Source organism: Pezoporus flaviventris, unplaced genomic scaffold (assembly GCF_033815535.1).
Source record: "Pezoporus flaviventris isolate CSIRO_AGI_PZ_B2104156 unplaced genomic scaffold, CSIRO_AGI_Pfla_v1 ptg000031l, whole genome shotgun sequence".
Classification (NCBI taxonomy): domain Eukaryota; kingdom Metazoa; phylum Chordata; class Aves; order Psittaciformes; family Psittacidae; genus Pezoporus; species Pezoporus flaviventris.
In genome coordinates this window covers 56,826,616-56,852,139 of record NW_026892579.1, presented here as the reverse complement: position 1 = coordinate 56,852,139, position 25,524 = coordinate 56,826,616, and the positions used below count along the sequence as shown (strand labels likewise).

The 25,524-nt window shown below is 41.6% G+C and overlaps 1 protein-coding gene across 5 annotated transcripts in view; it reads right to left on the bottom strand.

Moving 5' to 3' along the window:
- The window catches only part of ATL2 (atlastin GTPase 2), a 45,264-nt gene that overhangs the window by 2,530 nt on the left and 17,210 nt on the right, over positions 1-25,524 (bottom strand). For 2 of the 5 annotated variants that reach the window (XM_061461348.1, XM_061461351.1), the window contains exons 2-13: positions 23,364-23,641; positions 15,510-15,644; positions 13,956-14,060; positions 12,749-12,799; positions 10,539-10,595; positions 9,459-9,551; positions 9,023-9,161; positions 8,138-8,265; positions 5,986-6,042; positions 4,699-4,770; positions 1,652-2,083; positions 71-85 (exon numbers count right to left, since the gene is read on the bottom strand). In XM_061461348.1, coding sequence (XP_061317332.1) covers positions 71-85; positions 1,652-2,083; positions 4,699-4,770; positions 5,986-6,042; positions 8,138-8,265; positions 9,023-9,161; positions 9,459-9,551; positions 10,539-10,595; positions 12,749-12,799; positions 13,956-14,060; positions 15,510-15,644; positions 23,364-23,641 — 1,562 coding nt within the window. The remainder of the gene's footprint in view (positions 1-70; positions 86-1,651; positions 2,084-4,698; positions 4,771-5,985; positions 6,043-8,137; positions 8,266-9,022; positions 9,162-9,458; positions 9,552-10,538; positions 10,596-12,748; positions 12,800-13,955; positions 14,061-15,509; positions 15,645-23,363; positions 23,642-25,524) is intronic. The other 3 variants (XM_061461350.1, XM_061461349.1, XM_061461352.1) reach the window with 2 other exon arrangements.

Here is a 25,524-nt window from a genome sequence, read left to right as displayed (position 1 = left end):
TCTTAAAAGGCAGGAGAAAAAAAGTCATCAAGTTCAGAAAAAAAGAAATTGATTGCCAGTAGCTTCTCACCTTCCTGGGATTCCTCTGAAGCAAGGAGGGAAAAGAAAGGCAGAGATTCAGAAAAATCAATAGCAAGAACATGGTATATAATCAGAGTGACTCAAAGAGGACCCGTACATGCTTTTCATATCATTGCTGATATGCAATTGCAACGCCACCAGCAGCAAGCATTTTTGGAGATCACCTTCCTCTAGTCCACAAAAGACAAGCTTCTGCCAGCGTAAGCCAAGTTCTCGCCCTTCCAGGGAAGGCGACAGTCACAGAATCAGCTAGGTTGGAAAAGACCTTTACGATCATCAGGTCCAACCGTTACCCCAGGACTGCCAAGCTCACCACTAAACCACATCACTGAAGGAAGGCCTCACCTACATGGTTCTTGAACACTTCAAATGAAGCCTCGTGTGCTCTAGGTACCCTACAGCAGCAGCTGCATTCAGCGAGTACTACACGTAGAACTAACACCTTGAAGTTTTCTTGCAGTGTTCTTCAACCTCAAGCTCCAAAGCAAGAAACTATGGTGGTACAGGAGAGACTCAGTTTTAATCTCTAGTAGCATCAAATTTAGTACGCTGATGCTCATATCCCTCCTACTATTAGAAACCCACTTTTTCCACTCCAGTTAACTCACAACCTTACCTGGTTACTCAGACAGGTTTAGGGTAGCCTGTGATGAGCCTTGAATAGAGTCATTTTTCACATGTGGAAGAGAGCCTCTGTACAAAAGGCTCCAGTTAGTTGTTTGTGCCTTGTAGGACTCATTTTAATGTCATCCCAGGTAAGTTCAGTGAGACCTTTATTTCTAGTGACAACAGCACCAACTTATTTCCTTTCTGCTGACACTAGACATAACTACTTGGAATCCTTCAAACACTACTTGTTAGAGTTGGTCAGGAATCCTCTACATTGGCTTTACTGGCACAGCTGCCAACTGGATTAGGGCAGCAAAATCCCTGCGCAAAAGGCTTTCTCCTCTTTTTAACACTCGTATCATCTCTTCTTTCAGGAATTGGTCTATCGATTATTTCTTGCAACAGCAAGCACCAACTGAACTTGTCATAGACAACACAAGCCTTCCTGAAGGAAGAAGCCTGCTGTAAATACTCTTGCAGCAGTTGCTGCAAATCATCAGCCACTTCTCTCTGAGGTTTAAGTTAGATTTCCAGTATCAGAACATCAGGTGAGGAGAGGGAGGCAGCAATGTTTCACCCTCCCCATTTCTTGCACCACCTGAGATTTTATCCACCACATCCGTAAGGCAAGTTTATCACTTCAAACATACCTTTAAAAGCAGAGTTCCTTGCTCTGAAAAAGTAATGAGATTTTTAAAGAGTGCCTCCACTCTTTACCATCCAAGCACCTAGGCCTTTAGGTAACACTTATTTTGATAATATGCTAAGCTTATTTAACGTTCTTTGTGTGCAGCACACCTCTTATTGAGGAGAGCAATCATACTCCTGAGCTGATTTTCCCTTTGGCAGCACGAGCATTCTCCATTAGGTCTAGACCAGCTTTTCACTCACAGCACAGAATAGAAACTACTTCGTAAGTCTGAACAAGAAAGAAGATATTGCATTAACAATAGATACCAACCTGTTCCCATATAGCTTCAGCGATCTGATCAATGGCTGTTCCAACTTCTCTGAATTCCCCAGAGTACTTAACGTATGCCCAAGTACAAAATGATATAAGAGCCATCCCCAGCACAAGATTACACAGGGTAGCTATAGAGTTCATACCAAGGAACCCAGTCAGTCCTGAGGTTATATACATGGCAAACATGACTGCAAAGAGAGTGGCAGGGGTACGAGCAGCATAAAAGATGTTTTTGCCATCGTTGTGCTTCACAAAGTTTGCATAGATCTCGTCGATTTCCACTTCAAGTTGCTCCTGGTAGCGACGACAGAACTCCTCCCCTCCCATCTTCTTCACTGAGCGGAACTGCCTGATGGCTGACTCCCTGCAATCCTGATGCTTTCGCTCCAGGTCCGATGGGGCAATATAAGGTTTATCTCCCCCACAAACCTGTTAAAGCAATCACAGAGGAGGTCATCACATCTGAGTATCTTATGAAAGCAAACCTGCTCCTCACTGCCCCCTCTCAATCCAGCACCTGGATACCTCCTGCAGCTTTCTTGGCTCTGGAACTGCAGAGTCCATCTCAAGAGCAAAGCAGCTACAGGTACTTTGCATCATGGCACAGCAAGAGCCTTATCTGTCTAATCACATACAGAGCTATAGCACGTGTCTGAACTCATACTTTCAACTATTCCCTTTGGACAAGCCCAGAACAACAGGGCCTCAGTCCCACATACATTCCTGTTATGAAAACATGAAATAAAGGAACACCATGAGTCAGTGAAAGCTTGGCTTGAAAAAGGTTAAGGAGAACTCTGAAGGCCACAAGCCCTCTCCTCAGCTTTTTACTGCTGGTCATCCATCTCAGTGAGAGGGTCAGCTCAGAACTTGACAAACAGAGTAGATTCTGCCCATTCAGCAAGCTTATTCACGTTTATTGCTGCTACTGGTAGGCTCCGTAGAACTGACTAGGTGACATGAGTTAACAAGAACCAGCTCCTGACATTATTAGCCTATTCTTCTCTAGACTGTGCTTTTGGTTTGACTCTGATCAAGTTCTAAGCATACGTTTCTGCTGAAGGGACAAGATCACAGACTCAAATGGACACCCACCACCACCTGAATCAGCATGGGTATGAAAATGACTCCAAGGACTTCTACTCTGTAAAACTGATTTCTGACCTCTTGAGTACTGTGTTTACAGATTACCTAGGCCATCACAGATATACGTATACCATCAGCTCCAACTCCTCCAGATCCTCACAGTCAAACTACATCTAAAACTGGAGATTATTTCCACATGACACCAAACAGCCGCCTTCTTTCTCCTGCCACAAGGTAGTCTTAGCACAATGCTCATAATCTCATGTCCTGAGTGCAGCAAGAACTTTAACCTCTTGCTGCTGCTATCCCTTCAGCAGGACACACAGAAGATCACTTCCTCAGAGAACAGTATCCCCTTTCTTCCTCACAAGACGATGGCTTCACTGGCTAGCTTCTTCAAGGCAAACCTTGCTGTCAAGATCCTAACACCCCTCCCCACTCTGCCCCTTACTCAAGTTTAAGAAGCACATTTATGCTTTTTTCATATTTAAGTCCTTCACATCTGGCAAAACTCCCCAGAAAAATCACTACTAGTCTCATCCTTCAAAACTGTGTTTTCACATTGTCCAGAGTGTAAACAGTAGGAGCTGCTGATTCATCAAGACCACCACACATACAATTGCCACTGTTTTCTTATACTCTGTGTCTGCTCTGTTGTTCCTTACATTTCACTGGTCATTAGGGGGAACAGTGGTTATGCACCCTCGGCAAAGGAGGTGCATTGGTTTATGAGAACTCCGAACTACAGCAAGAACTATCTTTACATAATCCAGCCTTAAATAAAAAGAGTTCCCACTTCTGTTCCTAAAAACAGACACTTCAGAGCTGTGTCACATTAAGAACATCATCTGAGACATCTGGATAAAAAAATTATTCAAGACATTTGTGTGTATCTCTATAGTGATGTAAAAATACGCAGTACTGGGGAATATTGCTATGGAAACAAAGTCTGTTTAAGAGAACATCTGTTCCTGTTTATTCCTTGCCTCAAGTATAAAATGTTACAATTACAGTATCTCAACAGCCATTGAAGATTCAAGGTAGGAAGGCAGAACTTAGCATTTATTATAACCAGCCCACCTACTATTTCAAGAGATGTCCTAAATGAGAACAAATGGAGGAATCCCTCTACACCAGCAGAGCATTCTCAAAACAGCCTGCTAACAACTGATACTGGCTAGTCTGCTACTAGCATTAGATATTACTCTAATTTCTAGAATGGAAAGCTACTTCAACAATTAAGACCAGAAATAGCCTAAAAAATAGGGCGGTATGTTTGTAGCATGTTATCACACCTACTGGTCTTCTCTGGTTGTAGAGTTACACAATAAGCATAACCCTGTTAAAGCTTTATGAGACATACAAGTGTTTTCAGAAGTTCCCATTATAAAACCTTGCATAACACTACCCTGAAGCATGAAGTCCATCCAGGCATTCAGCTTGGAGTGCTGTAAGTCACTATCTTCAAGAGAAGCAGCAAGTAGGAAATTACATAAGCAGCTTTTTTCAGACAAAATAATTCTTGCATTTCAAGGGCTTTTTAAAAACTTTAGAATCATTCTAATCTTTGCATTTTACAGCTAATGACTGACCACAGTTCAGAAGCATGACACTATAAGACTAGAACTTTACCCTTGCACGACCCTGGCCCACCAAATGTCTCCTCAGCTGTTTGCCCATTTCAAGTCACAGGATTTTTAAGATGTCAAGAACAGCAGGGGGAACTAACAGGCGGTACCTTACGAACATTCCCTACCTCCCAGCAATTTCTGACTCAAAGAATCCTGGTTTTGCTGCATCAGACATCTAACCTCAGAGCAGAGCGAAGAAAATACACAAGCACTGACCCTAAGCTACTTCTCTCCATTAACACACCCACAAACAAGCACCAAGTACAGCATTAAAACTGAAGGCCTGTATTTGCATATAGACAGTTAGAAAATATTGTGTCATCATACCTGCTCCATGCCTTTACTGTACAAGTCTTTTGCTCCTGCCACAGCAGCAAGATTGTTCGCCTCAGCTGTTGCCTAGAAAACATTGAGCACCATGTATCATCACACATTACCAGCTGGCTGCATACACTGCCCAACATACCCCCACAGCCTCCAAAGCTTCAGATGGCCAGGAAACTGCCCCACAGAAACAAGTCACGGTTGGTGATATGCATTAAAGCAAATTATTGACTAGGAGAACAGTTTCTTCAGCTTTCTAGTACAACTGCAGACACATTCCCATGTGCTTGTACAGGCTTTTCATCAGCAGCAATCTCTTCTGAATGCTCCATTATTAATAAACAAATAAGGATCACTGAACTATTAAATGTTAATCCTGATACATCACAACCTGTGAGAAAAGCAGCAAGTTGTATTAACTTTGCATTGTACATGTGCAGGTTTGGTGTTATAATCTGTAAGACTTTAAGACTATTTTCAACCTGTGTCACATCAGGGTCAATTACCCTAGCTAATAACTGCAGGATTTAATCTTTTGTATCTCTCAGCCACGTTTATGGCATGCTAAGTAGAGTAAATTATAGCAGCCTTTGGTTCGTTATGACAAGTTTTCTGAACTTTCCCAAAAGTCTAATGATTTGGTTCCTTGAAAGATGAGAAAACACCCAGAACAGTCATATCTTAATGAAGTGACAAAGGAAGCTTAAAAAAAAAACAAGTCTTATTAACACAAAATGACCCTAAAGCCCACACCTTGGTGAAAGCTCTTTGTCCCTAATAATTCAAGGGTTCAACACAGCTTAATACAATCAGTTGCGTTCAGATCACTTTAAAGCTGGTTACATCCTCTTTGATCAACCCTGAAAAGTAACCTCAGTGCAGTTACTCAATCTAACAAACCCACAAGAGTAGCCCAACACCGCAAGAGAGTGGCGACAGCTGCATTACTATAAGCCTTCTCCATTTTATCTGCTGCACCTGATGCTAAATGCCCCCTGAATACAGTCTGAAAGATACTGACAAAATAGCAAGTTACAGGAAATACAGAAATTGAAGCAGCTAAAACAACCCTAAGCAACCAGATATACCCCCACTCCATTTGGTAGATAAAACTGAGGGAAGACACAAACGTGTACCAGGCTAAACAGTTTAGATGGCTTTCAAAGTACAGAGCTACTTCAAGAACTACAGCTCTGTGTGTGGGAGCTTCAGACCCGCAGCAGTCATCATCTTCAGCTGCAAAGAATTTACAAAGTACGCATCAGATTATTTGAAAGTAAAATAAAATACCTGCAGCATAGATTTCGGATGAGGTAGCTCCTCTCCTTGATAGATTTTAATATAAGCCTAAATGGGAGAAAGAAAAAAACAGGTTTCTTTTTCCTGAACATTTATGTTTGAGGAGCAGGGGAAAGGAGGCATGATATAAGGATAGAGCTCATATATTATTCTTTGCAATAATGTAAAATATTCAATTAAACAAATTACAAGTCTGGCATTCTTACAGTTATCCCTAGAGCTTTAATCCCTTTACTTTCCTTGCATTTGAGGCTGGGGCCTAGCAGGGTAGCAGAGCAGCTTAAGAAGATATGGCCACTATCTCAAGAAGTGACAGGCTTTACAGCAGCTTTCTGCTCACTCACACACATAAGAAGGTCTTTGCTAGGCAGGCAATCTTCATCCAAAACAAGAGTGAAGATGACAGTCCCACAGAGCCTTTCTGGCAAGAGGTTTGTCCAAACACACCCCAGTGCTGGGAGAACCAGTACTTACATTTCCCCATGTGCTTTGCTCCCTTGAAGTGTGGGAGGAAAAAAAAGCAGATCAAAGCACTAATGCAAACACAGCTGAGCTGCCAAAATACTTCTGGAAGCCAAGCAAGCAGACTATTCCTCTGTGCCCCAACCCACCAATCCTTAGGTGTCCTTTCCTTCACCAGAGTTTCAGGAGGCTGGAAGAGAAAACATCCTTCATGTCTTCTTCTACAGCCCACAAAACAGCCTGTGGCACAGCTCTTTGGGACAGATTAGTGCAGGGGACACAGCAGGCAGCAGTAGCCATGTTAGCACTTAGGACAAGCTGTGCAAGTTAGACCACTTGTTAGGGCCACTCTTTCTCCTTCAGAGGCTGGGCAGTTATTCTTCATGCTACTACTGCTCTCTACCCTGGCTCATCTACAAGTCTTTGCCCTGAGGATTTTTCTCCATAAAGGAGGACAGAACAAGGTTATCAGGGTCCCTATATACCCAATGCTCTAGGTTGTAGGACAACCTACAAAAATGTATATAGTTATACAGGACTCTGTTCCCTCGATACCTTCCTTGCTTTCCTCCAAGTAAAACCCCTCCAGTTCCCAACTCAGACTTCATGATCTCAGCTTTAGATGCACAGTCCAAAGGGAGCAGTCCTCTTTAGTTACATAACCACGGTGTTTCCACAGCAGTCTGCATGACTGTTCCCACTCATTTTCAATAGAGGAGCTTTGACACTCAGTTTTTAGGGTGCAGTCGTTTCTAAACTGCTGTTGAATGCTCAATCCCTATACTGTATAGAATCAAGTCTTACTAGAGAAGAAAGTGAAACAAAAAGCAGCATGTAACCAGGTAAATACAGAGACTGAGCATACGAGCTCTAGAGTGTTGATTTTATGCTTGTCAGAACAGCCATGACTTCTGCATCCCACATAATGCCTTTCCTTTACAAAAAGGGAAGACACTTCACTTTTACAAGCATTAAAGAGTTTGGTCTCAGATTCCTCCCTTGTATAGCTTCTTTCTTATCAGCCCAACTCTGTTCTACCTTTAATATACATGCTCAAAAGTAGTAATGCAAAATTAACATCTTCACGAATATGTGCCACTTTGTCCTACCAAACCAACTGTCTAAGTCATTCCACTCAGAAAAAGGTTACACACCAATTTGTGGTGATGTACGGATTATGTTATCACATTTCTGCTGGTGTCACTATGAGACCAAAACAGCTCAAGAGTCTAACAGCTGCAAGTATCATACACAAATATTTCAGTGCATACAGTAGTGCTGCACATGCAAGTGTTTAGAAAGCATCTTTCTGACATGTTAAAAATCCAGAGGGAAGTAGCTGAAATTTTTCCTGCATACCAAGCAGTTTAAAAGCTGATTTTCAATCTGCAGAGGCCCTCTAAAAAAAAAAAAAAAAAAGAGACAAACCCAACATACATAAAGGAAACAAACAAAAAAATCCACCGACCAAAACACAATTTTGCCCACAGCAGCCTGCTAAGAGCTACACTGTTAGGAAGTTTTGTGCCAGTTCTGAAAAGTCAGAGTAATGAAATGAAAATGTGAGCTGATCAGTGAGTGTCAGCCTAGATATCTTATCTTCTCTGGGAACAACATGTCCTAAAATTAGAATACTGTCTTTTAAGCCATTAACAGAAATAATTAGTATGAGTTTGCTTACCTTGAAGTATTCTACAAGATCTCTACAGGTCACCTTGGATCCACTAATCTCTTTTTCTACCAAATTTTCAGGGGCAAGCAGTAGTGGTATCAAATTCCTCAGTTCGTTCTTAAAATCTTCATCTATATCTAATATAATTCAATTTCAGGGGAGGGAAATAAATAAATGGTTAGTTTCATTTCAATCTTACATTTCCTAAAGAAACACTGATAACCCTTTATCCTTCAAAATCCAGTGTCACAACACTGCCTGCATTTTAAGATATTTAAAAGCTTTCATACGCAGTGTAGCTTTAGTAAGTTCTACTTTGTCTTTATCTTAACTTCAGACTGAGACAACAAGGTTCCATAGACCTTGTAATATTTAAAGTGTATTTCCCCAATTACACCAACCACGACAGCCATTCTAGTATGTTCCCTCTGTAGGGGGCAGTTGGAGGAATCCTGACTGCCCCTCATGCTGCAGAAGCCGACAGCTTTTAGTTTAAGTCATTTTAGTTCTTTTGGTTTACCAAGTTCTTGAAGAAAGGCCTTTTAATTTCAGGAAAATCTTTAATTTTCTGAATTCTCCCCTTTGGAATCCTTATTTATCTTTAGAATCCTTATTTAATGACCTTTAAGTATGTCTCAAATTACCAGATTACAAGCAACAGCTAGACACAAACATACCCACTCCTTCTGCCTACTCAACTACTTTACCTTTAAACCACTGAGAAGAACACACAATTTCTACATTCCATAGTTTCACCTTTTAGCTCTACATTTTTCCAATCAAGCATTTCAATAGTCAACTATTTCAGTGCTTAACTTCCACCATTTAAAAAACAACAAAAACTACCAAACTCAGTGATCTCAATCAAGAAACACACAATGGAAAGCTTCCTACCATTCAACCTCCCATCAAAATTTGGATTTGTTGCAACTTTAAGACCAGGGTGGGGCAACAGGAAACAGCCAAGATTACTGAAACAGGAGTGTATATGCTTCCTTACATTCTGTAGCTCTTCATGTTGGTTTTGCTTTACCTGAAGAAAAAAGAAACAAAAAAGGCAGCAAGAACTGCTAAGCTGCTACTAGTCTTGCAGTACTGCAACTGAGATTAAATATCATCTTAAAAGCAGTCAGAGCACAGAAGCGTGTTTTATCTTTCATTCCTGAACCTAAAAATGTCAAATTCTAAACCCCAGAACCCCACACACGAGTGGGAACATCACAAATGCATTTTATTATGCACAAAGAGTTAGCTCATCATGCACCATTATCTTGATGATAAACTGACACTTAAACTAAAGACCACACTAGGACTGCTGGAGAGAACTTACCTGCAGTCTTTTCTCTAGGAACTTTCTTCCTCCTTCCAAGCCATATGCATGCTCATAAGGATAACTCCAGTCTCTAATTAAGAACATTAGTGTCTGTAACAGGAAGAACAGCAGCAGTGAATGGTTTGCATCATTCCTAAGGTAAAAACTTTATCACATGTGACTATGTTAAGTGAAAATAATTCTAACTCTGGCTGCTTTAAAGAAGCAGCTGTAGTTTTGTGGTGCAAGTGTTTACTTGGTTAAAAAACATAGTTTAAAAAAATCCACCAAACCCACATACCAAACCTACAAATGCAACTTACTCCTTATCCAAAAGGAAGTACCCAAATGTCTCAAAAAGGTTGTTTCCCTGTTGCTATCCTAGAGGCATTACACTGTCCTCTCTGAAGACAGCTGAAGACAGAAAAGAAACCTTGATATTCCTCATATCAGACAAGGTGCTTCACAAAAAAAAAAATGCACCTTGGCTGTGCTAATCACACAAATATTGGGGACTCAAATGTCTGAGACACAAGAGTCATACAACTCACCACTAACAGCAGTTGACTAGTAACCTTACAGGTTAAGGAGGAACTTCAGTATGGCTAAGATCTGTCTTTGTCTCCACTAAACAGAAGCAGTCTCAAACCCTTCTTTGGCCTAGCAAACAGGAGATGCTAGCAGTTTTGAGAATTTTAACACTGAAGCCAGTAATGCTTCAAGTAAATGAAACACAACACGCCCCTAATACTATTTCTTAGAGGCCACAGGACCTTTACTCAGAGCCACAAAGACCAACCGTATCTCACAGAGTAACAAGCAAGAAGGCAGTGTGAAACCTTTTTCCTTAACATCTGCACATCACTTCACACTTTCACTCCTTTTATGCCTCATAACTCAGGCACAATGCTATACTTGCCCTCAGCATTTTTCCATTGTTTTTGCCAAGAAAAGTGGTCACAGGGAAGGGAAAAGAAAAACAACCAGTCTTGTAAAGAACAAGCTAGCTTCAGCCTAACTAATTTCTCTTCAGAAATTATCCTGAGCTTAGTTTCCATATATTCAATTGCTTAAGACTGATTTAACATATGTACTTACCTGAAATGGCTTTTGGTAAATCTCTTCCATAGCTAGTCTTCCATATTCTGTAAACAGCTGATAGAAAGAAGAGTGTAAGGGTGAAACAGGTAAACCACATCTTCCTACTGTAAAATATTCTACCATGTCACTAGAAAATAAAACATTCTATGTTGAATTCTATTAAGGATTAAGAATAGCCAATATGCCTCAAGGACAAGTACACCAATTCTCAGTAAAATTCAGGAAGGAGATATTATTTCCATTGGTTTCACAGTGCTATTCCATAGCTGTCAACACACCACAACACTAAGTGGGTAGCTTGTGGGCTATTCCCAGAGGAAAGTTGGTTGCATCTTTCAGCAAGCCAGTTTCTAACGTTTGTTTCCAAGGCTAAGGAGGTATAAACCTGTATAACATTTTCCCCTTACTTCCCACAAAAGATTTACTCCTGAAAACCTCAAGGAATTTGGCTAGAGCCAGTGTTATCAGACATTTAAACACAAGCCAAGTTAGACAACTTCCCAGATCTCTACTTCAGCCCATGACCTTAACTGATAATTGTCCCTTGCTTTCAGTATAAAGGCAAGTGTCTGCTGTCTTCCTCTCCTTGCTTTCACTGTCTTAATATCAGCAGCAGCGTTCTTCACCGAGTGCGTCAGACAACCCATGGGAACACAAATTATGGACTGTGCTGGCTGTTTCAGCAGAGATCAATACACTCAGGTGTTGACCCATGCTAGCCCCCTTACGGATCCTGGAGGTTGAGATGAAGGAAGAACACCATATCCTCTAGTACCAGGCAACTGTTATTCTGCATTAAAATTAACTCCTGGAACATGTCAGGTAAATTTCTTAGCTAAAAGGACAGTTCCTTGTGTTGACCACAAGAGCATCTGAGAACTCAGAAGACTAATTTAACACAAATTAACTTCCAAGCTTTGTCACCCATAGCAAAAGATGCTCTGAAGTTGCCAAGCACCCACACAAGACTGGCTCCTTTGAGCCTAACTCCCTACCCCCTTCACTTCCTAGTGAAGGAAAAGGCAGCCAGGGAATAACAGTACTTAAGAGTAACAGAAAATCCCATTATAACAGAAATTCAGGATTTCCTTCCCTCAGCCCCTTGCCTCAACTGTAAATCCATGGTTTTCCCTAACCACTGTTTATATTTATCATCCTTCTCTTCCCCACTTTCCCTCAACTCACAAACTCCAGTATAACAGAAAGGGACAGCTATATTCAGATTGCACTGAGGCTGTCAAATGACCAAAACCATGAGGAAAGCCTGGCTTTCAAATAATCAGCTAAAGCTTTTCAGTTTTCCTTAGTGCTTGGTTGAGCTTTTCTGAGGGGTGGGGGAGCACTGGCCCAGTGATATAACTCTGTTAACTGAGAACAGCATCACAAGGCTATGTTTAGTTAGTGCTCTTCTACTTCCAATACTGGCAGCCAATCTTTTGCAACACTGACCAAGACACAAGTCCTTTCAATCAGAAGACACGTAAAACAGTTTTAAGCTGTGACAAGGTCATGGCCTGAGCACAGGCAGGCATTTGTTAATATACAAGCTAGCCTTTAAAGCTACAGGTTTTAACTTAAGGAGATAAAGTTCTTGAACCTTTCACATGAAGCCAGAATTCATGGCCTTTGACCACAATATTCCATTACAGGATGAAACCTCCACATTAAAGAGAGAGCAACTCTTTCCTGGTTTTCTTTCTAAGCAGAAATAAAATTCCATAGAAGTTTCTCAGTTTAAAAACTAGAGAAGGCTTCTGTGCAGAAGATACTTTTTCTGCCCTGACCCAAACTCTCATGTTTCTTTAGAAACAAATACAAAACACCATCCATTTTCCCATTTTAGGAAATAAGGAGAAACATTGGAATTTTCTCATTAAGTACTTCATAAATCATTTTCCTTTCACATCCTTTTAGGAATTTCACAACTTACATAGAGAGAACAGACTTTAGAAAGATAAGATTTAGCCAGATCAGAAGCCTGTACTGCTTTACCGTTGCACTGGCACAGCAGAAGCACCACACCACCATGGAGTCGATGCAAATAACGTTGTCAGAGGAAGTATTAGTTTTAGCATCAGATCAGCTTCAGTGGTTTATATGAAGCAACAGGCAGCTCCCAAATCACAGTTACATGAGTAGCAACTTCAAGAACAGCATCAAGGCTATCATTTCAGAAGCAGCTTAATATAAATTCAGCATATTCTTACCTGCAAATGTTGAAGGTCATCTTCCTGAATATTCTGGGACAAGTTGTACACCTGTAAGAGACAGTAAAAGAATTACAGTGTAACACGAAAATATTACCTTACATTCATGTAGTCTCTTTTAGGTATCTTGGTTGTTTCAACCCCCTCCAGAAAAAGCCTAACTACCTACAAGTTAGCAACTAACTAGAAAGGTGTCATAGAACATCTCAAACAAAAATCACTTCCTTATACAAAGTGCTAGGAACAAAACTACTGCTGACTACCCTAATCCTTCTTACAACAGTTTCTTTCCAGGGAAGCAAGCTATAAAGGGATCAGAGAAGACTTCTGAATGCTTCAAATCACCACATAAGTGTGAGACAGGAGGACTGAGAACAGCACATTAGTTTGCCATCCTCAAGTCCAAATGCTCTAAGATTCAGTGATCCAGCAGCTGCATCTCTGACACAGAAATGACTGGGTAGTCAGTGCTCCAGAGTTGTTTTTTGCTTTCAAATATTCCCAGAGAAATCTATTTTATCTGGGAAGCTCGTGACTGCTTCAATAGCACAAATACTGTACAGCAGTAAAGTCAAAGATGCATCAATAACCTACAACTTATCCTAAATACAGGAACAGAACAAAGGAAAAATCAAAAGAAAACCAAAAAACTCCAAAACCAACCTCACAGGGCAGAAGTAGCGCTCTACATATTCCTGTTAATTTCACATTGTAACATTTACGAAGGAGATCACTTGTTACCCCTTAAAAACCTGCTTGCTTTTGGCATATTTAAAGTGCAAGCTTAAAAGTAGTCCTGGGCACAGCACAAGAGCACTGTCAGAAGTTTAACCATATTAGCAACTGCAAGTTTAGCTGAGGACACTGTAGTTTCACCCCAAACTGTATCTAAGGTCTTAAAAAAAGATTCTGTAACACATCTGTACAGAAGCAGTTGCTATTTTGACAACTTTTGGGGGGATTTCCTAGTTCAGTCAGCAATTCAGCAATTTAGCTCAGCTTGGCCTTAGATAACCTTGATTCCACAGAGAAACTTGATCTAGTATACAACACTGAAAATAAGACATTACGTATGAAAGCTTAAATGATAGTTGGAGGAAGATATGCAGGTGAACTTTGAAAGCATGGCTAGAAAGATATATTCTTTGCATGCTCAGGACAGAGGGTTCCTATAGCTGCCATTATTTGCCAGCACAGGTATTCTCACCTGGACAGAACTCGTCATGGTGCTCAGAGCAAAAACCGTTGCACAGTCTTTGATAGTGGATTGGCTATCAAAGGCACCTTGGGTATCCATAAGCAGTACAGCAACCTGAAGAGTTTTAAACAGCAACAATAGTTAACCAAGCTATTAGCACTTTCAAATGCCAGGCCACTGGAATAAATTTGATTGCAAGAAGAGCAAGTCTCTGCCCCTACACCTACTTATTAAACCTTAGTCAGTTCCCTGCCACTTCCTATATACACCTACAGCTGAGTAAGCAACAACTAGAGTGCCCTATCATCAGCCTTAAGTCTTTGGCCTTGCTGTACTGGTTACCCTCTCCCACAGAAACAGCCTCCCTCAGCCCACAGTAGGTACAGTGCAGAGTAACAGACAGCTCTTATTCACTGGAAAGACTTCAGCCTCAGCTGACAATCCAGCACAGTTCATTCAAGCTAAAAGTGAGATGGTTGCTTTTAAAAATAACTATCTTTTAGTAATAATTTTCAGAAGAAAACAAGATAATTGATGATGTCTGTTAGAATTACAAGGAAGGATGTGACCTTAATGATAAGAGTTAATCTGTCCAATTCCCACCTTTGGGATCTACTACAATTGCCTTCTTTTTCAGTTAGGGATGACCGATAAGCAAGAGCAAATGAGCGATTTGTCCCCAGAGCACAAACAGATCCTCACAAATGCTTTTTAGCTAGAGAACAGTTTGGTTAGCTATGAAATTTGATAAAAGTTCCTGCATGCCCCTAAACCACTATCTATTTAAGATTAGCGACCCACGTTAATTTGCCATCAGATTATTCCTTTGCAAACGTAAAGGGTATGAAAGTTAAATAACCAAGAGCTTATAGTTCAGGAGAACAAGAAGAGCTCAAGATACACCACCAATATTGTGGAGTAAATATTTATTAACAACATTAACACTTTGTTTCAGCACGAAGAGAAACACCTACAACCAAATTTTGAAGTTAAACTGACTTAAAGAGTTAAAAAAGATGCACTAGCTCTCCTTACAACAGAGTCAGTGCCTTTTATCCCACTGTTAGACTTAGTCCTTTTTTTTGCAGACTACCTATTAAACCATATGGAAGGACCAGCTTCCACACACCAAAGCTGTTTCCAGTACTTACAGCTGTGCATTACGTTTCACTACAACACAGCTACAAGCTGGAACACATTCTTACCTCTCAAAAACCAGCATTTGTTAGAGCTGTTCTTATCACAGCATTTGCCTATATATGGGATTTATAGCCATTATAGTTCTACAACATCCACAGGATAACCCACCTATCAGCCTGGGCACAGTACACTTTGCCAAAACAAAGTACTCTCAGAATGGGACCATTGTCGGAGACTGAATCTTATAACCCAGCAGGAAAGTTCATAGTTGCACTGATACAAGGTTGCCAAACACATTATGCAGCTACTAAATGCAAGGGAAAGTAGCTGATGTTTGAGCTCCCTCCATGAAACCCATGGCATTAAAGGTATACACACAGACGCAAAAATCATTACATATACCTATTTAAGTCAAGCACTTACCTTTGTTCCATTGGGTTTATCAATTACAAATACTTCACTCCAAATCTGTATGCCAGTGGTTTCCCGTTCACATCCACCTCTCCATGTAAACCCAGTCAATGGCTCAGTGTTTCCACCTATCCAGCACGGAGAAGTCTACAAAACAAGAGGAGAAACTTTTTTAAAACCAAACACGAGAGGGTTTTTTTTTAACATTGTATGTTTTAGCAGACTTCCACATTGTTCTCGTTTTTCTTCAGAGCAGACTGACAGCACTAGACAGAATATTAAAACGCAATGCTACACTGCTGTGTTTCAAGGTTCATCCACAAATAAATGTCATTCAGGTCTACTGTATGCAAGTGGTTGCACAATTCTTCAGCCACCGAAGAGTGTACGTGCACAGCCTTCAAATCTCAAGCACTCACAGCTAATGAGAACAGCTCAGCTTTGTCCATTGATTCACTTTGCACTCACACTCTTCTCTCACAGTTGAGAGAACCCAACCCAAGCACAGCTGTAAATAGCTGTATTTTAACTCCAGAAACCGTTAAATCTCCATGAGAAACAAAAACATCTGATCTTGACTTAATCCTCTCCCTTCCCACTCACAAACAGATCAACTGCTGAAACCAGCTAAACACCTAAGCCCCTGCACTTAAACAGAGGCTGGCACAAAACTCCCAATGCCAACTTGCAGAAGACAGAGTATAGGCAAAGACCAGAAGTTCCAAAATCTGTAACTCTCACAGTTACAAAATACTTTTTCCTAAGTTGATTCAGCTTCAAGAGAAAAGGTCACACTGAGAGTTTGACACATGTCAATCAGCCCATCCATATTAAAAATGTATTGACATTTTGCCCACTTTGGAAAAGGCTACCAGAGAATTAAGTACAGTTTGCAGCTAACACTTCTGACTGTAACAAGGTCTTCAGTTCTCAAGGACAGGCAGCACACAGAGCAGTGGCTCATGCAGAAGAATCCAGCCATTTTATGATCACATTTAACCCAGAAACACAGTTTATGTACTGGGCAAGTAAGGAGCATGAACAGGCACCATCAGGAAGTTTCACTGCAATAGGTTTATACACACTGAAATTCTACAACAGGCAGACAACAGTTTAACTAATGAGGGGAGGGGGCTTAGAGAAAAACCTTTCTTGCACAGGTGAGAACAGTTTGCTGGCAGAACAGAATGACAATTAATTAATTTGCCTCTGACTGCCCAGAGAACTTTACCAGCCACAAAAGTGTGCTCTTTGAGAAGGCCAAAGGGGAGACTTCTCAGTTCATTAGCCTACGGTCTCTACCTTGCTGACTCTGCACTGGCAGTCTTCAGATAATAGCTCAAGACACATCCCTTCACATCTCAAGAAACAGCATGAACATCCAGGGGCTATATGGAATAGAAATACAAGTGAAACTGTTTATTTATAAATGGGGATGGGGAAAAAACCTGCACATATTCCTCATGTCTAGCAGCATGAAAGGCAAACCATACCAAGAGGGAAAGACAATCATGCAGCTCTCAGCATTTTCCCAAATGCTAAGTGCACACTGTTCAGCTCTGCTATTTTGATCAGACATGGCAAAGTAAATGAGATGAGCAGACAGAAAATCAGAAGATGATCACAGGTACCCAAGTGAACCACAGGTAGGTGGTTTGGGGTTTTGTTTGTCTTGAGTGGCAGGTTTTCTCTGTTTGTTTGCTTTGTCATGCACATACACCTCTACCAGAGAGGCTAAGCAAAACCTGAACAGCTTTCCCCTGGTGTTTTTCATTCCAGAATATGCCTATGCATCCACTGACCACTCAAGAAATCAAAGCTCCAGGCCTGCTTTGGGCTTCAGTACACTCCAGGATACAGTTTTGTAATTCTGAATCAGACTTCCCAGGTATGTCAGTGGACTGTAGCTTTCCACTTTTGCAAAAGAATCTGTTACATTATTTAACAATATGCTCCATTAAGCATTTATACATGAATAATTTTTTCCCAGTTTGGTCCAAAACCCCTTCCCACAGGGAAGCAGTGTGAAAGCACCAGTCAAATCTGATGAATCAAGAAACTGTTATGGGACTGGTGTCACAGGCAGGGGTTCAGCTTAGATCATGGGACTCACTTTGAGAAGCCTGGTCTACTGGAAGCTGTTGGGAAAAGCATCTTCAGTCACAGGCTTGCCAACCTGGTGAAGGTTTTAAACTAAAGTTGTTGGGCAAGGGGAACCTCAATCCAGCCCTCTCTTAACCAGTGCCAGCAAGAGATGACCAGAACCTAGAGAGGACAGGAAAGCACCTGAAGAGCAGCACAAAAGAATTCCAGCAACTCCAGTCAGTAAGTCAGCTTCGTTAGGAGCCCCAGCTGAAATGTCTCTATGCAAGTACACACAGCATGGGGAATAAATAAGAAGAGAGACATGCACGCACCTGCAGGGCTATCATCTTATCTGCATCACAGAGACATGGTAGGATGACTCCTCTGGTTATGTACTGGAAGTACTGGAATGGAAGGATACAGGCTTTTCAGAAAGGAAAGCCAGCAGAGACAAGGGGGGGGGTGAGGTCACCCTCTATGTGAACGACCAGTGCAGAGAGCTCTGCTTGAGAATGGAAAAGCAGCTGACCAAGAACTCATGGATCAGGATTACAAAGAGGGCAGGGACATGTGACATTATAGTGGAGGTCTGCTACAGGCCGCCTGACCAGGAAGACCAAAAGAATGAGACTCGCTGTAGTCACACAGAAGCAGCCTCACATTCACAAGCCCTGATCCCCCTGGGGAACTTCAACCACTCCAATACCAGTGGACAACACAGGAGGGCACAAACAATCCAGGAGGCTCCTGGAAACTGCTTCTGCAAACAGTAGAGGAACCAACAAGGAGAGGTGCTATGCTGAACATTGTCCTCATCAACAAGGAAGTGCTGATCAGGAATGTGAAGCTGGACAGAAGCCTTGGCTGCAGTGACCATGAAATGGTAGAGTTCAAGATCCCTTAAGGCAGTGAGGAGGTAGCACAGCAAACATGCTACCCTGGACTTCAGGAGAGCCTTGGCCTCTTCAGGGATCTGCTTGATGGACTACCATGCAATAAAGCCCTGGAGGGAAGAGGGGCTCAAGAAAGCTGGTTAATATTCAAGGATCACCTACTCCAAGCTCAAGAGCGATGAAACCAAACAAAAAGGAAGTCAAGCAAAAACACTAGAATGCCCATGTGGATGAACAAATATCTCCAACACAAAAAGGAGGCCTACAGAGGATGTAAACAAGAACAAGTAGCCTGGGACAAACACAGAGAAATTGTCCAAGCAGCCAGGGATCAGGTTAGGAAAGCTAAAGCCCTGATAGAATTAAATCTGGCATCAAGGGCAACAAGAAAAACTTCTGTGGGTACACTGGGGATAAAAGGAAGACAAGGAAAAATGCAGGGCCCCTCTGGAAGGAAACAGGAGACCCGGTTACCCAGGCCACAGTGAAGACTGAGGTACTAAATGACATTTTTTGCCTTCAACTTCACCAGCAAGTGCTCCAGCCACACTGCCCAAGCTGCAGAAGGAGAAGTCAGGGACTGGGAGAATGAAAAACCGCCTGCTGTGGGAGAAGATCAGGTTAGACACCATCTAAAGAATGTGAAGGTACCCAAGACCACAGGACCTGATGAAATGCACCTACAGGTGCTGAGGGATCTGGTGGATGAAGTGGCTAAGCTACTATCCATCTTATCTGATAGTCATGGCAGTCCAGTGAGATTCCCACAGACTGGAAAAAGGGACATGTAACCCCCCTTTTTTAAAAAAAGGGAGAAAAGGAAGATTGGCAAGCCATAGGTCAGACAGCCTCGCCTGTGCCTGCTAAGATCATGAAGCAGATCCTCCAGGAAACTATGCTAAGGCAATGGACAATAAGGGAGTGATTGGTAACAGCCAACATAGCTCCAATGAAGGCAAATTGTGCCTGACAAATTTGGTGTAACAGTTACAGCATTGGTGGATAAGGGAAGAGCAACTGGCGTCATCTACCTGGATTTGTGCAAGGCATCTGATACTGTCCCACATGACACCCTGTCTCTAAATTGAAGAGACAGGGATCTGACATATGGACCACTCAGTGGATAAGGAATTTGTTGGATGGTCATACTCAAGTGAGTAGGGGTCAACAGTTCAATGTTCAAGTGGGGACCAGTGAGTGGTGCTCCTCAGGGGTTGGTGTTCGGACTGATCCTGTTCAACAACTATGTTGGCAATATGGACAGTGGGATTGAGTGCACCCTCAGCAAGTTTGCAATGACACCAAGCTGTGTGGTGCAGTCACCACGATGGAGGGAAGGGATGCCATTCAGATGGACCTGGACAAGCTTGGGAGCTGGGCCAGTGAAAACTTCATGAAGTCCAACAAGGCCAAGTGCAAAGTCTTACACTTGGGCTGGGGCAATCCCAAGGAAAATATAGGCTGGGCAGAAAACGGATTGAGAACAGCCCTGAGAAGGACTTGGGGGTGCTGGCTCACAAGAAACTCAACATTACCCACCCATGTGCATTCCCAGCACAGAAACCAACTGTATCCTGGGCTGTATCACCAGTAGCATGATCAGAAGGTTAAGGAAAAGGATTCTTCCTGTCCACTTTGCTCTCATGAGACCCCACCTGCAGTACTGGGTCCAGCTCTGGGGCCCCACAACATAATCTTCCAGTGCCTAAAGGGGGCCTACAAGAAATCTGCAGGACTTTTTACAAGGGCATGTACAGACAGGACAAGGGGGAATGGGCTTTAAACTGACAGAGGGGAGATTTAGATATTAGGTAAAAAAGTCTTTACTATGAGGGTGGTGAGGCAGTGGCACAGGTTGCCCAGAGAAGTTGTGGCTGCCACATCCCTGGCAGTGCTCAAGGCCAGGCTGGATGGGGCTTTGAGCAACTTGGTCTAGTGGAAGGTGTCCCTGCCTGTGACAGGGGGAGCTGGCACTAGATCAGTGTTAAGGTCCCTTCCAACCGAAACCATTCTATGATTCTATGAAATTACTCTTATTTCTAAGAATTCAGACCAAAAGCAGACAAATGTTTTGAGAAGTCCCTCAATAAGCACCAGGGTATCACCACATTTGATTTCACATGTGATTTGTCACAGGAGACTTTGGTGTCTTAACAAGCACAACATTAGCTGAAGCTGCTCCATCTGCGGACGATGCACTTAAGCCTGTCTTGACCGACCTTTGCATCAGTCTGAAGCACTCCTAGCTTGTTACCTCCATTTTTCCTTAGTTAAAACTCAGTATCTTAACAGCCTCCATCCATCAAGCTGGCTGGAGAGATAGTGAAGAGATGGGAGGAAATAAAAAAAAAAAAGACAACTTTGTTCTTTCAAGAAATCAAGCTAGAAGTTGCACTACAATTTTGTATCAGTCACCTAAAAGATAACCTATCTAAATATATTCCACACTAAAAAAAGGACCAATGCAGTTTTATTTGCACAGTGCCATTAGTGTTCACTGCACCCTGCCGATTAATACAAGCTAAGAAGGTCATATCCTGGTAAAAATGCTTTAAATCTAAATTTCCTTGTGTTACTGCACCCAACTCTTAATAAGGCTTAAACTGCAACAAAGATCACAGGATACTTGCAGCAGCTTGCTGAGTACACACTGCTGCTGGTTTGTGGCAGATCATTCTGTTCCCTTTCAAATGAGAAATCATATCACCAAGTATCAGTGCTTGAAATGAGATACCCACCTCCCTGAAGCTAGTGACCAATCTCAGATGTGCTGAAATCCTACCTGCAACCTCAGCTGGCACAAGTGAGATTTTTGGTTTAAAACAAGAAAATGGGATTATGAAGTATCTTGGCAAGTTTTTCATCATGTGTCTTAAGATCCACAGGGGAGGATATTCCAAAATTGCTTGATTAATGTACAAACTGAATGCAGCTGCTTGAGTATTTTGTGCAGGATCTACTATTTAGTTCACAGAACTTACAGATCTGTAATTAAGCCTGAAGATGAAGTGGTGTGGTCAGACTAAAGAGTACTATAAAACTATACCAAGGCCTCCCCTCCTGTACTGAAACTTGCATAAGAATAGAGGATGACATCTGATACACCTCAGCAGTGCTCAAAAGAGGAGTTGCACTTCTCTCATCCCCAATTCCCAGTTTGCAGCGGCTCTGATGCTTTTCAAACTTTCCCTAAGCCAGCTTCCTGTCACTGAGCTGGCAGGAAAACAATTCAGCAAAGTGCAGCGTCTTCTAATGCATCATTGAGTTGGACCAGCTCAGCTAAAGGCCTGCAAGCATTACAGCTTCAGAATGCAAATGCCTGGCCAGAAGCAGCACATGAAGAGGAAGACCTCTCTGGTTTTGTAAGAGACAGTTGTTACAGTAGATGACCAAGTCTGCCTTTATCTTCAGTTTAAGTGAAACATGGTATTTTGATAGACACCTATAAAAAACTGAAAAAAGTGACTGCAAAATAAAGGGAACACAGACATGTTATTGTACAAGGCTGAAACAGTGTTTCAATCCATTTTGCTTTATGAACTTTTGTTTTATTTCACAATCTGAAAGTTACAGTATTTACTTAAATCCCACCCCTTCTATTTTTGGAAGAAACTAGCACTACCTCTACCCAGCCACCATCTAGCTCAAATTGCTATACTTCTTGGGAGTTCAATTTTGCTGTTTGTCTGTGGGGTTTTGAGTTTTGGTGTTTTTTCTGTTTTAGTATGAACAGGTATCAGTGAGGGTTCACATACACACACACACACACAAAAGGCCACCCACTGAACAGCTATAGCAATGAAACATTTAATCCTCCCTAGGTTAGAGTCTTAAGAAGTGGGGAACAACAGCTTGCTACTCTGTATTACTCCTACCATATTTTCAATGTCTGTCTTAGAGAGCTCCTGGCAAATCAGTGAGAAGAATTCAATAGAAGGCACTACTGGGAGTGAGAGAAAGGAAGTCTTCACTTGCCAACTACCAGCAGCTTCTTTGCAATATTCCCATATTTCCTGTAACCGCAGGGTTCATCTTGAATTCTCCTCAAGCCAGCTAGCCCAAAGGTAAAATAGATGCAGTCACGGTTAGTTTCTGCTACCATGAATTCCAACTCCAAAGGACAGTGATCAAGAAAAGGGTAAGTTCTGGGGATTTTTAAGAGTTTCTAAAAGCAACAAAGCACTGAACTGTCAATATTTGTGATGCAGATTAAAAAAAAACCCACACCACAACCTGCAACAGACAGATGTGCATGTCCACAAGAAGCCCTACCCCACCTTCTCCATATCAGCCAGGAGTTTGAAGTACAGTAGACGCAAGACAACACCAGCCAAAAACTACAAGCTAAAAGAAGTTAAATTTTGGATCAGGCATTCATTCATTAAGTAATGACTTAAAAGGATTTTTAAAATTCCTGGATTATGTTCAGAGACACATTCCAAGCAGCAAACAGGAGACTTCCTCTGTTTTGCCATACCTCAGATTTAAGCAGATATAGTCCTCCTATTACTCCTACTACTTCTTTTTGCAGCACATTAGCTAGCACTACAATATGATTTCACGTGATCAGGTCAAAGCGAGATTCCACCAACTTAGATGAATCCTTCCCCAAAGCTCAGCTACAAGGCCACAAAGCTTCTTCATTAAAGTTCTCATGCCCACTTACATTGGGACATAAGTTCCCTTGATAACTGCAGGAAAAACTATCTTAAAAAGCTGTCACTTAAATATACTTCTTCACAGAGTAGGAACAAAGCAGCTGGCTTTGCCCACCCCCCAGTAAGAAAAAATTGACTTGCTACATTTGTGCTCAAGTCAACAAATACAAACATAAGTGACTAAAATACCAAACTACTTTTCTCCTGCAGGGAGAATCCAAATTACTCACCCTGTTATACATGTATCTAAGCATGAAGTCCAGCAGAAAAGATTTTCCTTTGCGGAAAGCTCCTGCTACAGACACAACTACTATGTTAAGATCTTTGATGTGTTCCTGAAGCAAGATTTTTTCCAATGCTGCTTCATCTAATTCAAAGTTATGGTCATCTTCATGAGCAAGAACAATCTGTATGGGGCGCGGCTTATCCAAATCCACCTCATCATCAGAGTCTGGCAGGGCATCCGAGTCGGGTAGGGCATCCTCCTCTTCTTCCTCATAATGCTTACCTGCAAATTGACAGGTTACAACACATTAGTAAGCCAGAGTTTAGGGCACTAGACATTTCTTTGAAGTGAAGCCTTGAGCTGGGCCTTCATTCCCAGCAGCAAGAGGGATATTCTTGGGAATGCCCATGAGATAAACAGCAGTATAGACTACATTTCAGATCTTCTGCATTCTTTATGTTTTAACAAATCACAAAAAGATGACTGGTTTTCAGCATTGAAACTCAAGTATAACTTCCATTAAAAATCAAATATCCAAAGAGGACCAAAAAAGACCACTTTTAGATCACCTTCTTATACTATTGTAAGGGAAATAAAAAAAAAGGATGCTTTCTGACAGTTTTGCTTGCCAGCACCTACAAGCAAGACCAGTGATCTAGTATTTAACCCCAGGATTACATAAACCAGCAGATGACTAAACTCCTCTCTAATTCCAACACATTACACCTGTTTCAATTCTGATCACAGCACAGACTTCAGAGTGCCTATTCAGTCCTTGCCCGAGGATAAACTCCTGAGCATGTGCAAGACCTAACACTTCTGGCATAACAAAAAACATTTAAGTAGTTCCTGGCTTCATATTCTTCTTTAATAATACACAGTATTATTAAATCTTTCTCAATAACAAGTACTAACTCTTTCAAAAAAGAGTTAATAGAATATTTTATGCACAATTTAAGAATCAATACTCTTTCAGGATCAACCAGTAGCCAAAAGAACTGTAACTCAGATGAGATTTAAGTTACTAATGAACGATAAATTAAGGTAACACAGCCCTTCAGACATACAGCACAATAGGAGAATTACCCTATTCTCCTAAACTCCAGAATTCAGGAGTTACTGGGATAGCAGCCTAAAAGAACACCAAACAAAATGACCTGTCCGAGATGAAGTTTCCTCTTACTTAAGTACCACAACACTGAAGTTTGTCCCACAGTAGAAACAAACTCTGCCACTGGCCTGATTCGGTATTTCCTATCATGCATCTGGAAGCTGTTTAGTACTTGCAAAATTACCCCTAACTCCAGATATACATTTTGACATATTTAATCAGAACCCACCATGCACAAATCTGAAGGAGGCACCTTCCTAGCAGTTATTTCTCTGGGAACATCAGTGTATGAACTTAAGTATGCTGGATTGCTAGTAAGGATTGCATTTTCAAGCACTGCTTTAATGAAGACAAAGAAGCAGCCATCTCCAGTTACCTGATCCATTGCACACAGGTAAGTTACATGGTCTCATGCTTCCTGTGGAAGCAGCCCCAAAGCAGTGTTCTCTTGCAGGATGCCTCGTAAGGCATCATGGAACACACCGCTGCTTAATTTATTCATGGCAGAGACCCTGCCAATACCCACAGGACCTGCCAAGTCATTCCTGCCAGACTTTGCATCCTAGATACTATCATCGGCAAAAGACTTACAAACAGTGCTCGAACACACCATTTTCTGCATGTAATGAGCTATTTGAGTTATTACCATGAACCTGAAAAACGGGAAACTCCAGGGTCACCACATTACCAAAGTGGCTGTCTCTTTAGCTGGTTCTGACAACATTTCCCTTCATTGCAGATCAGAGAGGACATTTCCATTTCTAAGCATTAAATCTGTGCTGCCTCATAGGCCTGTGGCACTAAATCTTTTATATATATGTGTGTGTATATAGTTTGAATCTATTAAGCTAGTGCAGTACTTGGTTTGAACAGGAAGTAAACCTGAATGCTTAAACCCTAGGCAGCCAGAAGTGAACGCCAACATTATCCAAGTGGATGTGCGAAACAGCCCCTAGCATCACCCTAACTCAAACTGGTTGACAAAGAAGCCCCAAAAATTCAGCCCTGACAACTGGAAGGAGTAGCTTTAAAAAGAAAAGCTGTCTACAGGACA